The 14,654-nt window shown below is 37.4% G+C and overlaps 1 protein-coding gene across 1 annotated transcript in view; it reads right to left on the bottom strand.

Annotated features, from left to right (window-relative positions):
- Nucleotides 1-1,959: 1,959 nt before the first annotated feature.
- The window catches only part of LAMA4 (laminin, alpha 4), a 147,133-nt gene continuing 134,438 nt past the window's right edge, over nucleotides 1,960-14,654 (bottom strand). Inside the window, exons 30-35 of the mRNA XM_008583885.1 lie at nucleotides 10,986-11,175; nucleotides 10,652-10,721; nucleotides 8,240-8,370; nucleotides 6,878-6,971; nucleotides 6,285-6,404; nucleotides 1,960-2,436 (exon numbers count right to left, since the gene is read on the bottom strand). Of these exons, the coding sequence (XP_008582107.1) occupies nucleotides 2,291-2,436; nucleotides 6,285-6,404; nucleotides 6,878-6,971; nucleotides 8,240-8,370; nucleotides 10,652-10,721; nucleotides 10,986-11,175 (751 nt within the window). The 3' untranslated portion in view covers nucleotides 1,960-2,290. The remainder of the gene's footprint in view (nucleotides 2,437-6,284; nucleotides 6,405-6,877; nucleotides 6,972-8,239; nucleotides 8,371-10,651; nucleotides 10,722-10,985; nucleotides 11,176-14,654) is intronic.

Raw genomic sequence — 14,654 nt, 5'->3', positions numbered from 1 at the left:
CGTGCCCCCCCCCCCCCCCCCAGCCAGTGAGCGCACCGGCCATCCCTATATAGGGTCTGAACCCGCGGCCCAGCTATCCCTATATAGGGTCCGAACCCGCGGCCTTGGCGCTAATAGCGCCGCACTCTCCCGAGTGAGCCACGGGGCTGGCCCTAAGACTTCTGGTTTTTTATGGTGACAATTGACTAAGTTGAGTACTTGCTGTCCTTTTAGACAAGCCACAGCAAGTACCTTGTTGATTTTCTCAGTGAGACCCCACCAACTTTGCTCCTCTATGGTACCTCTCTGGCTCTGTCAGCATTTGGGTTTGTGACTCCCGCTTTAGAGATCAGCTGAGGGTTGACCTAAAGGCTGTCAGCCTTCGGAGGCAGCAAAGCAAGAGGACATTTATGCTGCTCTTAGAGGCAGGTAGCCTTGTTTCGAATCCTGAACGACAGTGGACAAATTACCTGAGCTGCAGATGTTACCTTATAGGATTGTGTGATGAGCAAATGAAATAATCAATTATAGCTTTTCATGGTGGCTGGCATTTAGCAAGTCCTCTATGAACAGATAGTAGCTGTTTTCATTGATATCTTTAACATCATTACTTATGTACCCAAGACAGAAGGGTAGTAGGGGAATCTAAGTAGGTTTAAGTAGGTAAATGTGTTGGGATGTGATAGAAGCAATATAATTTAAAGCAATTTAGAGAGCTTTGAACTATCATGAAATTAAAATCCATTTAGCCAAAGCTTATTATTATGTATGAAAAACTATGTAAGCAGTAGCAGATAAAAGATGGAAAACACTTAGAAATCAGTAACTCAGGAAAGAACATAAAACAAGATAGCAAATGTATATATACATACACATATATATTTGAATACAGTGTATATATAATTCTTTCAAGGTAAAAGATTGTTTTATTCCTTTTGGTAATTTATATCCCCTCCCCTCAAAAGTTATTCCTTTTACATATCTTCGGTCCTGCTGCTATCAAGGCCTATTTTCTCTCATTTTGTTTTCTGAGTTGATTATCTTTTCGTGTATAATTCTTTTATTTCAGTTTCTGTATTTTAATATTCCACCAACTACTGAAGTCTATTTCTCTTTTTCTAGACTTTTCCGTGTTTTGTTTTTGGTGGCTGGCTGGTACAGGGATTGAACCCTGAACCTTATTGTTATCAGCACCATGCTTTAATGAGCTGAGCTAACCAGCTAGCCCCTATGGAGGAAAACTATTAATAAAAGGACTTTTATACTTTTAAATGGAATTTTATAATTTTGTCCTACTCTCTTTGCTGTAATGTCCTTGATAATTCCTATAGAACACACAATAATAGTAATAATAATATCCTACAGGAGCCACTCCTCATGTACAATTTTACTTTTGAGGAGCTAAGGAAAAAAGAAGTAGTTTAATTCCTTTTTTTAATCTAGAAAAAATTAAATTATACTACATTTTCTTAATAATTTGTTAGAAATTTATTAAAATGTGATAACTGCTGCTATAAACTTAAAATATTCTTGTTATGCTGATAAACCAAATCAAAGTGCTAAAAGCAAATCTATTGTCTAATTTTAGATTATATATAAATTAACCTATAGAACACACAATAATAGTAATAATAATATCCTACAGGAGCCACTCCTCATGTACAATTTTACTTTTGAGGAGCTAAGGAAAAAAAAGTAGTTTAATTCCTTTTTTTAATCTAGAAAAAATTAAATTATACTACATTTTCCTAATAATTTGTTAGAAATTTACTAAAATGTGATAACTGCTGCTATAAACTTAAAATATTCTTGTTATGCTAATAAACCAAATCAAAGTGCTAAAAGCAAATCTATTGTCTAATTTTAGATTATATATAAATTAGTAAATCTTTTCAAGATAATGGTAGCTTAGGACAAAGATATTTTTGTATAGATTGAAAGTTATCTTCCCTCCAAGAAAGATGAATCTGACAATGTAGCCGCACTTCAAAAATTCGTGCCAGTGTTTATTCAGAATCCCTTCTATTTTATTAGAAACAGGAACAGTAATTTCACCAGCGGGAAGTAAGTTGCTCTCAATACAAGTACATTTACCACTCCTTCGATTGTTGTCCATTGCAGACATTTTGGATCCAAGGTAAGAATCCAAATGAGAAATAAGAAGCATCCAGTCCCTGATGATTCATTTAAGTCCTGTTCAACTAAATGAAAGCTTGCACAAGGAGGAAGAGTTGCTATTCCTCCTGGCTGGCTTTGTGTTTGTTTCAGTGCTCTGAAGAACTTTGTCCTTGGGCAGCTGTGCTGTGTTGTGTCAGGCTGCTGGACAGGAGTTGATGCTCACGGCACCGCTGACCAGGGCTGCTTTACTGAAGCTCACTGGGCGCCCATCAATCACAAAGTGGCGGATGCAGCCTGTAAAGGGTTTGCCGGGTGCCAAGCGTGGTGTCAGAAGAGACTCTGAAATGAGAAAGAAATAAAAGCAAATATTGCAATTGAGGCATTTCAAGCCCAAATATTATTTCCTGGTAAAAATATATGTAGTAGTTGCTTTCATCATTAAGATGATTTACGTGTCAAAAATGGAATATAGTTATAATTGATATATTTCTCAAGAACATTATTTGCTTTTGAAGTAATATGAACATATGGTAATTTTAATGTTTTGTCATATTTTCCGTGATCAAATTTCAGTGTATTGCAGCTGTCTTCCAAGGCTGAAATTTACCACTTACCTGTAAAGCATCGGCAGTGAATTTTCATAGTCTATCTATGTTTTTCAAGGTTAATTTCACCTGGGCCTCACTTATTTTGTGTGCTTTGCTGAGATAGGGGAAAGAAATTTTAGCTTCCACACTATTTTTGGACTTGGTTAATGTTTCTGTTTATTCATTACTCCTTACCCCTAAGCCTCCGCATTTATGCCAAACTCATAAAATATAATGAGAAAATAATGAATTCAAATAAACTAAAATTTAATTTTTCTGAGCTTAGTATTTAAGAACTTATAAATAGGGTAATGATAATTAGTCTAGTCTTTCTGTGGGCACAGGTGCCTTCTGGTATGCCAGGGGAACTTTCTCCCTTTATCTTAATTAGAGATCTGGGAGAAGCCTTATGCTTATTAATTGTGCAGACAATTAAATGTGTTGGGATGATAGAAGCAATATAATTTAAAGCAATTTAGAGAGCTTAGAACTATCATGAAATTAAAGTCCATTTAGTCAAAGCTTATTATTATGTATGAAAAACTATGTGAGCAGTAGCAGATAAAAGATGGAAAACACTTAGAAATCAGTAACTCAGGAAAGAACATAAAATAGGACAGCAAATTAAACACCATCAGGCAGCTGTAATAAGTTTTCTAAATAATGTAAAATAAGAATATGCAGAAGCTGTGTACTGAAAATAAATTATGGAAACAGCATTTCATATTTAGAATGATAATCATAAAATTTTACATTTGGAAAGGGCCTGAGAGATAAATTCTCTTTGTCTTTAGATTAGTATGATTATATGTATATATTCTTCAAACCTACTCAGTGTATTTCATCATCAGAACAAAAAATGTGTGAATAGAAACGATTATAAGACGTAGGAACATCTAATGCTTCTGCTCATATTGGAGGCTAGATTTGGCTAGACTAGAACATGGGTTTTGATTCTGCCCAAGTTTGCCACCCATGAACTAAACATGGGGAAATCATGTGGAGGTAATAATTCATATAGCGATTGTGGTCTGCATAATTCACCACCACACAATTAATTGTAGGTAGTGACAGAAAAGTTCCCCCGGACCCTAAGTAATTGATTAATAAAATCAATGCATGTTTTTAAGTCAGAACACTTCCCAGGTTGAAAGCTTGCCTATACACAGAATAATGCAGGATTTTCAGTAGAGGAATGAAGGTTAGATCTGTGTGTGGACTACACTAACTTAAAAAATTCTTTACTTAATTTTGATTTTCAAGTTATCATACAGTAAAGTTGACATTTTTGGTGTATAGTTCTATGAATTTTATGCATTAGCTTTTTATTGATAGCTATTTCTAAGTGATATGAGAGAACTGGCTGGGATTTCAAGAGAATTCAGTGCATATATAGGTTTTATGTATGACTAATTTCTTTAGTTATCCTCAATGCCCTTGTTTTTAATGTGATTTTAGTGGAATTAATCTTGAATAGCTCAAAATGATATAATTAATTACATTCAGCTTAAATTATAATTGCTTTTGTTCTAGGCTTGCTGGCATGATTCCTAGATGGAACTAAAAGCTGCAGTCGTGCAATGGGCTGGTGGTTAGGCCTCGCCTGGCCTGCTAGTTCCTGTGTGATGGCTCATTAGCTAAAATTTGCTAATCATTATATGTCTCTGGTGGGTTGCATTTGGCTTCAGGTACATCTTGCCCACCCAGTCTGTGGAGCTGAGCAACTTGTAGAAAGGGATGAAGGCAGTGTGTGATGCTGGCATCAGACTATAAAAGCAAACAAAAATCAAAGAGAAACATTTATTCGAATGAGGTAGTAAGCACTTTGCATGCAAAGGGAAGAACAAAGACTATCTCTTCCCTGAGGGAGGGCCATGCTTGATTTATCTATCTCCTGGAGCCTAGCACAGTTCTTAACAGACACTCAATAAACATCTGTTGTGTGTTGAATGAAGTCATGTTCCCTGCCAGCAAGGAGTGAACTATTTAACTTTAACAACAGTCCATAATAAGTGCTCCAACAGTGGTGTGCACACACATCCTAGGTAGAAGGGGCATGTGAATGTAAGTAAAAGTCTGAGCTCAGTCCTAAAGGTCAATAAGGAGTTAGGTTAGGGGAGAAGTGGGAGTTGTTCCCTGAAGACGTACTAGGGGAGGAAAGGAAGAACAACATTTCCTGCAAATCAAGGCCCTCTGCACTTGTGCACAGGACTGGAGTAGAGACAGCATCATTGAACACTTATGAAACTACAAGTCCCAGAAGATATGGGGAGACCCCAGAAGCAGGGGCAAAGAAGGGACAAATGATCAAGGACCTTGCACACTATGCTTGAATTTGATCCTGTAGGCCCTTGGGAATGTGTGATATTTTAAACTATGTTTCGATTTCTAGGAAGGAAGCAATGAACAGAAATATAAGAACTGAAGTGAGACATTTTCCACACTGCATTGCATGAAGTGCAGTGGTGGCTTTTGCCAGAATCCCTTTCAGAACTGAAGCCAGGAGCAGGAGAGGTCTGGGGAATGGAGATGGGGTGGATGGGGAAAGTAAAGGAGAGGAAAGGTTGCTTTTAGAGGGTCTCAAATATTTCTTTCAGCACTGAGTTATTATCATTGTCAATACTGGTATTTAAAAAATCGACAATACAAAGGTGAGGATGCTTAGTTGCCACTTAGTTTGGGAGTACTCACGGTCAGATGCTTTATTTTATCGTGCTTTCTTACACTCTTAATTAAAGTATCATATGCCATTATATGGGTCTGTCTAAAATAATCTAGTTAGGAGATTATTAAAATCCCTACCAAATTCCAGATACAAAAGCTTGGATATATCCTTCTTATATCCCTCTCTGCAGCTATAGCTTTCAGTTTTTCCAAGTTAGTGACATGTACAAAAAAATGCATTCAACACAAGGATATATGGTTCCTGATTCAGAGGTTTAAAACAATTGGGTGGGGGGGAGATCTGTAGGTGTCTTTCTGTAACCATCCTGGATTATACACCATTATTGGCAGACGACAGCAGCGTTGTTACTGATGATGTTTACAGAACTGCAGCTGGGAACCTCTCTTAGGGAATGTCACTACAGGGGAGCAATAAAACTTATGGTCTGCAGCTGTTTTCACAATTCAGACTAATCCTGGACAGGGAGAACTATATGCATTCTTTCCTACTAAGGAAGAGTAGCAATGATCAGCAAACTTTTAATCCTCCAAGGTTCTCAGATCCTACATCAGTATTAGTAAACGAGTTTTCTTTGTGTTAATGATAATTAGAGTGTGTGTTTTACTGTGTGTATGTGTGGAGGGAACTTAAAGGGAAGAGAGGCAGAAAAAATAAGCAAATATGGTAAGGAGGGAGTAATATCTACAGGTTAGAATGCAGGGGCCTAGTTCTTAAGTGTTACTTTACTGTGATTCTTGGATAAGGAGTCACAATTTTCAGTATGCTTTTTCCTGTTAAAGGACGTCGCATATAAAATCCTTTGAGTTATTAGCTGAATTATAAAACCGCATGGTTTGAGTCTAATGCTATATAACAATTTTGAGAACTTAGTACTTTTTGGATTTGGAAACTTGTCCTTTTAAAGCAATACTTACCTGGAACACCTCCAACAAACACAGGCTCCCTGTGATCAACTGGTTTTGGATTCAGTGGTCCAACCACATGGTTCACTTCAGAATCTACATCCAACTGAACCACATTTGAATCTCTAATAACTGAAATACAGGGCAAAGTATGGTCATAAGTGGCACTGAAGTGATACATTTTCACATGAAAGGGACTAATTTATCACAGTAATGGCTTTTATTTATTTCAGATAACCCCCTACACTTTCTTCTCTATGATGGAAAACATCAATAATGTCTAACACTGTCTAACCAAGTAATCAGTCTAACATTTTCCTTTGAAAAGGAGAATATTTAGGATACTCATATGCTACTTTTTTGCTCTGTAAGTTATGCATGAAAACTATTTTGGCAGCATTCAGATTTTCAAATCATATGTGGATTCAACATACACATTTTAGTGTCATAACACTTCATTCTCTTTTCTTGGCCACTTTTAGACTGTCATCCATCACCTATTATGTATGTAAGTTATAGCCTAGGTTCTGCCAGGCCATCATCTCACAGGTGGGTGTGCCAGCTCACCTTTGTAAAGGAAACCCAGGACACTCAGCTGTCCTCACCTGTAATTCTGTGCCATCTGCCATCACAGAGACTCTGCTTGGGTGTTACTGAGGTGGAAAAGTCTCTGATGCCATTGTTGACTTTCACTGTGACCTGAAAAAGACAGAGTACATTATATAACTCAGTTTCATTTCTCGTCATCACGATAAAACTGAATTTCTTAAATAATTTACCACAGTGAAGCAATACTTTAACAAATATCCAACATGAATAGCTTTGCAATTTGAACACAAGGGGTCACTCTTTGGTAGGGAGAACAAAATAATCACTACAGGAGAGAAGAGGAGAGAGGAACAATAAGAATGTAACAGAATGAGTTCCTTTAATTTCCAAACATGGAGTGTGTTCTATAGAACAGGTTAAAGTACCGGCGAAGAGCATGGACTTTGAAGTCGGATTGCCTGGCTCCCATTTATCTTACTCTCTGCCTCAGTTTTCTCATTTGTAAAATAAGGGTCATAATATTAACTACATCATAGAGATATTGGGAGAAATATAAATGAGTTAATCCATATAAAGCATTTAAAATAGTACCTGACACATGGTAAGTATCATGTAAAAGAATAAGTTTTATAGTTATACGGTTTAATAGAAGGTATTAGAACCCAAATAATCAGTTATATTAAGCTAGAGGCATCAATAAAAATATGATTTTTCCTTATATATTTATTTGAATACTTTCATGAATGTTCTTTAGTAACATTTTAGGTGTTCAACTATAACAATTTTTAAAAAAATTTCTAACAATTGAGAATAATATGTACAAGTATATGTATATATGCATTATATAGCTGTTATATAGATTATATCTGATATACATATATTATAGAAATTTTAAAAGATGGATGTTCTAGTGTTTCTCAATTTAGATATTGAATATGTTTGTTGCTTCCATTAGGTGAAAAAAGTTCTCTTCTAATTCTTTTGCTAAAACTCTGTATGTTGTTAATGATGATCTTTTTTGGTAACTTCGCCTTATTTTCGAGATTCTTTGTTCTAATAAAGTCAACTTCTAACATATGAATCTGAATTCAAATATGGCCCACCTTTAAATTTGAGGTTACAGCTTCCCAATTTTTTTCCCGTTAGGAAAGATAGATGAAATAATTCTGTGAAATAAATTTGCTTCATATCTAGAACCCAAGGATGCCTTATTTTCGTGATTCTTTGTTCTAATAAAATCAACTTCTAACATATGAATCTGAATTCAAATATGGCCCACATTTAAATTTGAGGTTACAGCTTCCCAATTTTTTTCCCATTAGGAAAGATAGATGAAATAATTCTGTGAAATAAATTTGCTTCATATCTAGAACCCAAGGACAGTTGAGACAGACTGCTAAACATTTTTAAGACACTACCTGCCCGTTTTTCACGTGAACGTTCAGGTACTCCCCGTTGACACTGTGGCCATGGACAAGAGTTCCCGAGCTGCTTCTGGGACGGACTTCAAACGCAATTTCAAACTTCAGTCCGATATTGAAAGACTCATCTGTGGAGAGAAATACTTTAAGCTCTTAATAGCAAAGGAAATTTTGTAGCTATGGTGTGATTTCGTAATTATATATTTTTCTGTCGATTTTTGAAAGTCTGATACATTTTTTGACAGATAAGTAGAAAGTGGCATTTTCCATGTCAAACTCGCTGTGGAAAGCTCTGAATAGCAAAGAAAATTTTGTAGCTATGGTGTGATTTCGTAATTATATATTTTTCTGTCGATTTTTGAAAGTCTGATGCATTTTTTGACAGATAAGTAGAAAGTGGCATTTTCCATGTCAAACTCGCTGTGGAAAGCTCTGTGGGAGACTAAGATAACTAACATATCACTCCTGCCATGGGCTGGGGGTTGGGGATAGCACACGAAAAATATTCTATGTGCTAGGGGAGTTCAGGGGAGGAGAGATTAATTCCAACTAGCAGCACCATTTAATATTTCAAAAGTGAGGAGGAGGACAGGGCAACCTGGGCAGAGGAAGTAGTTTGAACACAGGAACAGAGGCTGGAATGCTTGGAGAGCACTGTGAAGGCCAGTGTGGCAGGACTGTCCCTGCAAAGGGAGAAGGCGGCATGGCGAGCTGCTCTGGAAAGTGCTCTAATGCCGAAGTACGGAAATTAGACTTTATTTTGCAGTCACTGAGCAAGGGAGCTGACTTAATTAGACCTGTATTTTAAAATAATTCTGAATAAAAAACTAACATGCCAGAGCTACAGAGAATTTCAGAGAGAAAGTGAGAGCAGCAAAAGTATTTAGGAGCTGTTACTGAGGTAATTCAAGAAAATTCTCATTAAGAATAGCTATGCTCGCTCCAAGAGACTCATGGCAAACCTGGGCATCCTAATAATGTTCACTTGACGTGTCTCCTTATAAATCCCTTTTAAATTTTTCCTGCTATTGGTTAATGTTCTTGGAGTAGTACATAAATTGTGCAGGTTGCTATGCATTTCAAGCTGTCCAAACCTTTATAATTCTTATCACTGAAATTCAATGAAAGGTTGAGAAATGTGAGAGTAGGTGTTTTAGTAGGAGGAAAGGGGAGTGGGACAGGGTAGGAAAGTAAAATCATGTACTAGACCAAGAGAGGTTATTCTACTGAACATCTCGGTGCTTTAAGAAAGGGTGCTTGGCTGCACTGTAATTTCCTTATTCAGGGGATGTTCAAAGTACCTAACTGCCTTGAGGGCAGGGAGCAGGTGGTTTTATACCCTTTTCCTAACCTCATTCCCAGCACCTATTCTGGTGCCTTCCTCACACCTAACGGTTGCTCTGTCGAATGTCTGTTGGAATGGGTTGGATGGTGATTGTGTGTAGTCTGCTAGGATTTGAAAACTATTATATTCCATCATCTGGCATAGGGACTGCCATTCAGGAAGCATAGAATAAGAACTGTTGAATGAATGAGTGACAGAGTAATGGTCGAGGAGAATAAAACTCCAGAGATAACATTTCTGAAGGATAGTGTTGTCTGCTGGCATTGCAGGGCAGAGGGAGGAAGTGGACTTCCTTTAGTAGGGGACAATGGTTCATGCTTAGAGGGATCAGAGGACGACATAGAGGACCAAGGTGGCCAGGAGCGACATGGATCAGGCCATGGAGCAGCAGAGGAAGTTCTAAAGGAGCCAAGACGGTCTGCATGCAGAAGTTTGGCAGCTGTGGAGAAACTCGTGTCAGAACGCTGCGCTCCCAGTGCTGCACTCACCGGAGTGCGCAATAGTACATCTCAAGTACATGCAAAGACTGGGGAAAAGGATGGGTTGCCTCTCCTCCCAATTTTGCTTTTGCAATGCTATGAGAAACTTGCAGAAAAGTTCATTAAAAAAAGTGGTCCCTTCTCTGAAGGTCAGGGGTTTGTCTCTTCCTCTCTTTAGTAGGCTTCCGGCTATACAATTTTCAGAATGCCAGAAACCTCATCCCTTACTTGATTCTGTTTTGTTGTGAGTTGTCTCCAGGCCTCCTTGCTTTATATTCATAGGTGTATTTTTCCTGCTCACCTTCTATTTACCGCTTCATATATTAGAGGAAGTGATCCATATATTTTATGACCCCTGGACAGAATGATTTAAAGTTACAGGCTTAATTGCTGAATGCAGCTTATGTTTAGCAGAGTTCTTCGTGAAGCTCTTCTCAGTTGACCAGCCCACGTTCTCTCCCTCTCTCAAACTTCTTATAATTTATTGTAATGCACCTTACATCACTTGCTCTTGACATTATATACCCACTGATTTCTTTCAATACTTAGGTGTGCCCCCTGTGACATCCTGTGTTCCTGATTTACCCTTCACTTTGTAACTTCCACAGCTTAGCCTATAAAAGATGCTCAGTAATAATTGTTGAAAATTAAGAACCTATAGGAAGGGGAAAAAAAAGTCATGTGAAAAGTCGCTGGAAACCAAACTTCAGTTTATGTTGGCCACTGATCCTTGCTTAAAATAATTACACTCAGCCTAGGTATCTTTTCAAATAGTATGTTCCAAGATTTTTATAAGAAATGAATAAAAGAAGAATTTTAAAATAGATATTTCTAGAGAGACCAATAGTGGGCATTAGTGTTAGTCCATCTGACAATGGTGGATATTTGCTGATAATGCTATTCTCTGCCTTCAACTTACATCATGCCATGATCCATCATTATATTTCTCCTGGCTTCTAATCTTCAGTTTCTTGTGGCCAACATTAAACATGAAAACCAAGCGCCCATGGGCTAAGAATAGAGTCATGAAGTCATTCTCTTCTTGATCCGAGACATAGAAAATCATCCCATGGGAGGAACGAGTTTTCAGACGAATAGAAAACTGAGATCTGGTAAATGAAAAGCAAAATCTTACTGTATGTAAAATGAGACTGAGGCTAATCTCTAACTTCTTAAAGTAATACAATGTAAGGAAGAATAAATAAGTACCCATTCTATCTAATCCCAAGCAGCATTCCTTCTAATTATCCCTTAGTATTATTAATGAATATTGGGTAAGCATGACTAGTTTAAAAATGTAAAGTCTTCTCTACTTGTATGACAGTGATACCTTCCACATTTAAGGAAGTGTTCTTTCAGTTAAGGATCTTATCGTGTCTTGCTGTGAAAATATGGTTGCAATTTAGTAAAAACCTATATGTTAAAGAAGTTTATCCATGTGAACAAAATACTAGTGAGTAATTAATGAGAATATAGAAATTTTCATATAAATAATGATTTGTGTACTATCTAAAATACAGATTAAAATTTTCTCCCAGTAAGAATTAATTGATAGATACCACATGTTAAAAGCAGCCACCCGAGTGTGTAGAAATTAAATAAAACTTCTTAGAAATTTAGCTCCAGGCTATGGATAAGACACATTTATTAGGTTAACTTGTAGTTTGATTAAATCCAAATTCTTTCTGAAGAATACAAATACTGATTCTGTGTATTAGGCAAGTAGCAAATTAGAAAGCATTAGAGNTTTCAAACTTCAGTCCGATATTGAAAGACTCATCTGTGGAGAGAAATACTTTAAGCTCTTAATAGCAAAGGAAATTTTGTAGCTATGGTGTGATTTCGTAATTATATATTTTTCTGTCGATTTTTGAAAGTCTGATACATTTTTTGACAGATAAGTAGAAAGTGGCATTTTCCATGTCAAACTCGCTGTGGAAAGCTCTGTGGGAGACTAAGATAACTAACATATCACTCCTGCCATGGGCTGGGGGTTGGGGATAGCACACGAAAAATATTCTATGTGCTAGGGGAGTTCAGGGGAGGAGAGATTAATTCCAACTAGCAGCACCATTTAATATTTCAAAAGTGAGGAGGAGGACAGGGCAACCTGGGCAGAGGAAGTAGTTTGAACACAGGAACAGAGGCTGGAATGCTTGGAGAGCACTGTGAAGGCCAGTGTGGCAGGACTGTCCCTGCAAAGGGAGAAGGCGGCATGGCGAGCTGCTCTGGAAAGTGCTCTAATGCCGAAGTACGGAAATTAGACTTTATTTTGCAGTCACTGAGCAAGGGAGCTGACTTAATTAGACCTGTATTTTAAAATAATTCTGAATAAAAAACTAACATGCCAGAGCTACAGAGAATTTCAGAGAGAAAGTGAGAGCAGCAAAAGTATTTAGGAGCTGTTACTGAGGTAATTCAAGAAAATTCTCATTAAGAATAGCTATGCTCGCTCCAAGAGACTCATGGCAAACCTGGGCATCCTAATAATGTTCACTTGACGTGTCTCCTTATAAATCCCTTTTAAATTTTTCCTGCTATTGGTTAATGTTCTTGGAGTAGTACATAAATTGTGCAGGTTGCTATGCATTTCAAGCTGTCCAAACCTTTATAATTCTTATCACTGAAATTCAATGAAAGGTTGAGAAATGTGAGAGTAGGTGTTTTAGTAGGAGGAAAGGGGAGTGGGACAGGGTAGGAAAGTAAAATCATGTACTAGACCAAGAGAGGTTATTCTACTGAACATCTCGGTGCTTTAAGAAAGGGTGCTTGGCTGCACTGTAATTTCCTTATTCAGGGGATGTTCAAAGTACCTAACTGCCTTGAGGGCAGGGAGCAGGTGGTTTTATACCCTTTTCCTAACCTCATTCCCAGCACCTATTCTGGTGCCTTCCTCACACCTAACGGTTGCTCTGTCGAATGTCTGTTGGAATGGGTTGGATGGTGATTGTGTGTAGTCTGCTAGGATTTGAAAACTATTATATTCCATCATCTGGCATAGGGACTGCCATTCAGGAAGCATAGAATAAGAACTGTTGAATGAATGAGTGACAGAGTAATGGTCGAGGAGAATAAAACTCCAGAGATAACATTTCTGAAGGATAGTGTTGTCTGCTGGCATTGCAGGGCAGAGGGAGGAAGTGGACTTCCTTTAGTAGGGACAATGGTTCATGCTTAGAGGGAGCAGAGGAAGACATAGAGGAGCAAGGTGGCCAGGAGCGACATGGATCAGGCCATGGAGCAGCAGAGGAAGTTCTAAAGGAGCCAAGATGGTCTGCATGTAGAAGTTTGGCAGCTGTGGAGAAACTCGTGTCAGGGACTGTGTGTCTGGTTTGGAGTGATAGGAGAAGGGTGATCCTTGTGAAAAGAGGTCATCTTCTAGGGCTGAGTTTGGCATGCTTCAGTTTTAACTCTGGTCCCAATATTCCCTATTAGCCATCTCCAGGATAAAAGCATTTCATGATTCCTGTTTTCAACATAAGTCATGTTACCTAGAACCACATATCCTCCTTCTGTTGAAAAATAAGTTCCTGTTTCCATTGGACCTTCAAAACAAGGGGTCACACTAAAAGTCTGAGAAGCAGAGGTGATGGAGGCCCCGTTGAGCTGGAGATTGCCGAGACAGCCACTGAAACTGTAGACTGAGTTTATCTGAAAGAAGACAACATTTCTTAAAGTCCACTTTCTCAACACAACAGAAATACCACAGAGAAGCAAAATGAGGGGATCTGAGTCCTTAGAGAAAACAAGTAATTATTTGTATTATTTATTTGAGCTATCTGAATGATCAATACTTTTCCAGGTAGTTGCTTTTTAACTAGCTCTTTGAGCTGGAATTTTATATTTGATAATGTCAGTTTGCAATAATGAGCTATGTACATTTTTACTTATATTATGACAAAATAAATAGCAGCTGTGGTTTTCAAATTGGCTATCAGGACTATCCTTGTTTGTTTTCCTTCAAGAATGACAGCTGTGCCCAAGATCACCTAATGCTGATGAGGTCCAGCAAAGTTTTCAACTTAAATCTACCATACCTAAATAAACAGTGGTAAGCTTGCATTTCTGGCTTCATTAGCTGTTTTTGTGGTTGGGAATTTATCATACCACAGGACTTGAAATTTGGGCCACTTTGGATAACTCATTTTATACTGCATTTGGAAATCTTTTAAAGAGGTTGTCGTGGAATTGGGCTGCTTACCTAAAATCTAATTATAATGTGAACTTTTTGCTTTGTGTACATATATTAATAAATCTTAGAAATGTATTAACATTTTGTGCTAAAATTAAATCTACATTTTACGAAAAATTTAGCTCTGATGCATTCCCTTTCTAGCTAAATGTTTTTTCAAGGTGCAATATTTTTAAATTATAAAAATAATTTTTCTTACTATATTCTCAGTTCTCCAGTGGTAACTACATTTCCTTGCACATTTACAAATTGTATGTGTGTAAGAAACCAAAATGAGATTGTAGTTTACACAATGAACTGAAATATATTTTTCCACTCAATAATAATGAGATGACTTTTTTTTTATCTCTTTACATTAAAAGTATGGGTACTTGCTGAACAAATAAGATCCTCATG

The sequence above is a fragment of the Galeopterus variegatus genome, unplaced genomic scaffold (assembly GCF_000696425.1).
Source record: "Galeopterus variegatus unplaced genomic scaffold, G_variegatus-3.0.2 Scaffold3070, whole genome shotgun sequence".
NCBI lineage: Eukaryota > Metazoa > Chordata > Mammalia > Dermoptera > Cynocephalidae > Galeopterus > Galeopterus variegatus.
Note: the sequence above shows the minus strand (reverse complement) of the source record. Positions and strands in the feature narration are given on the sequence as shown.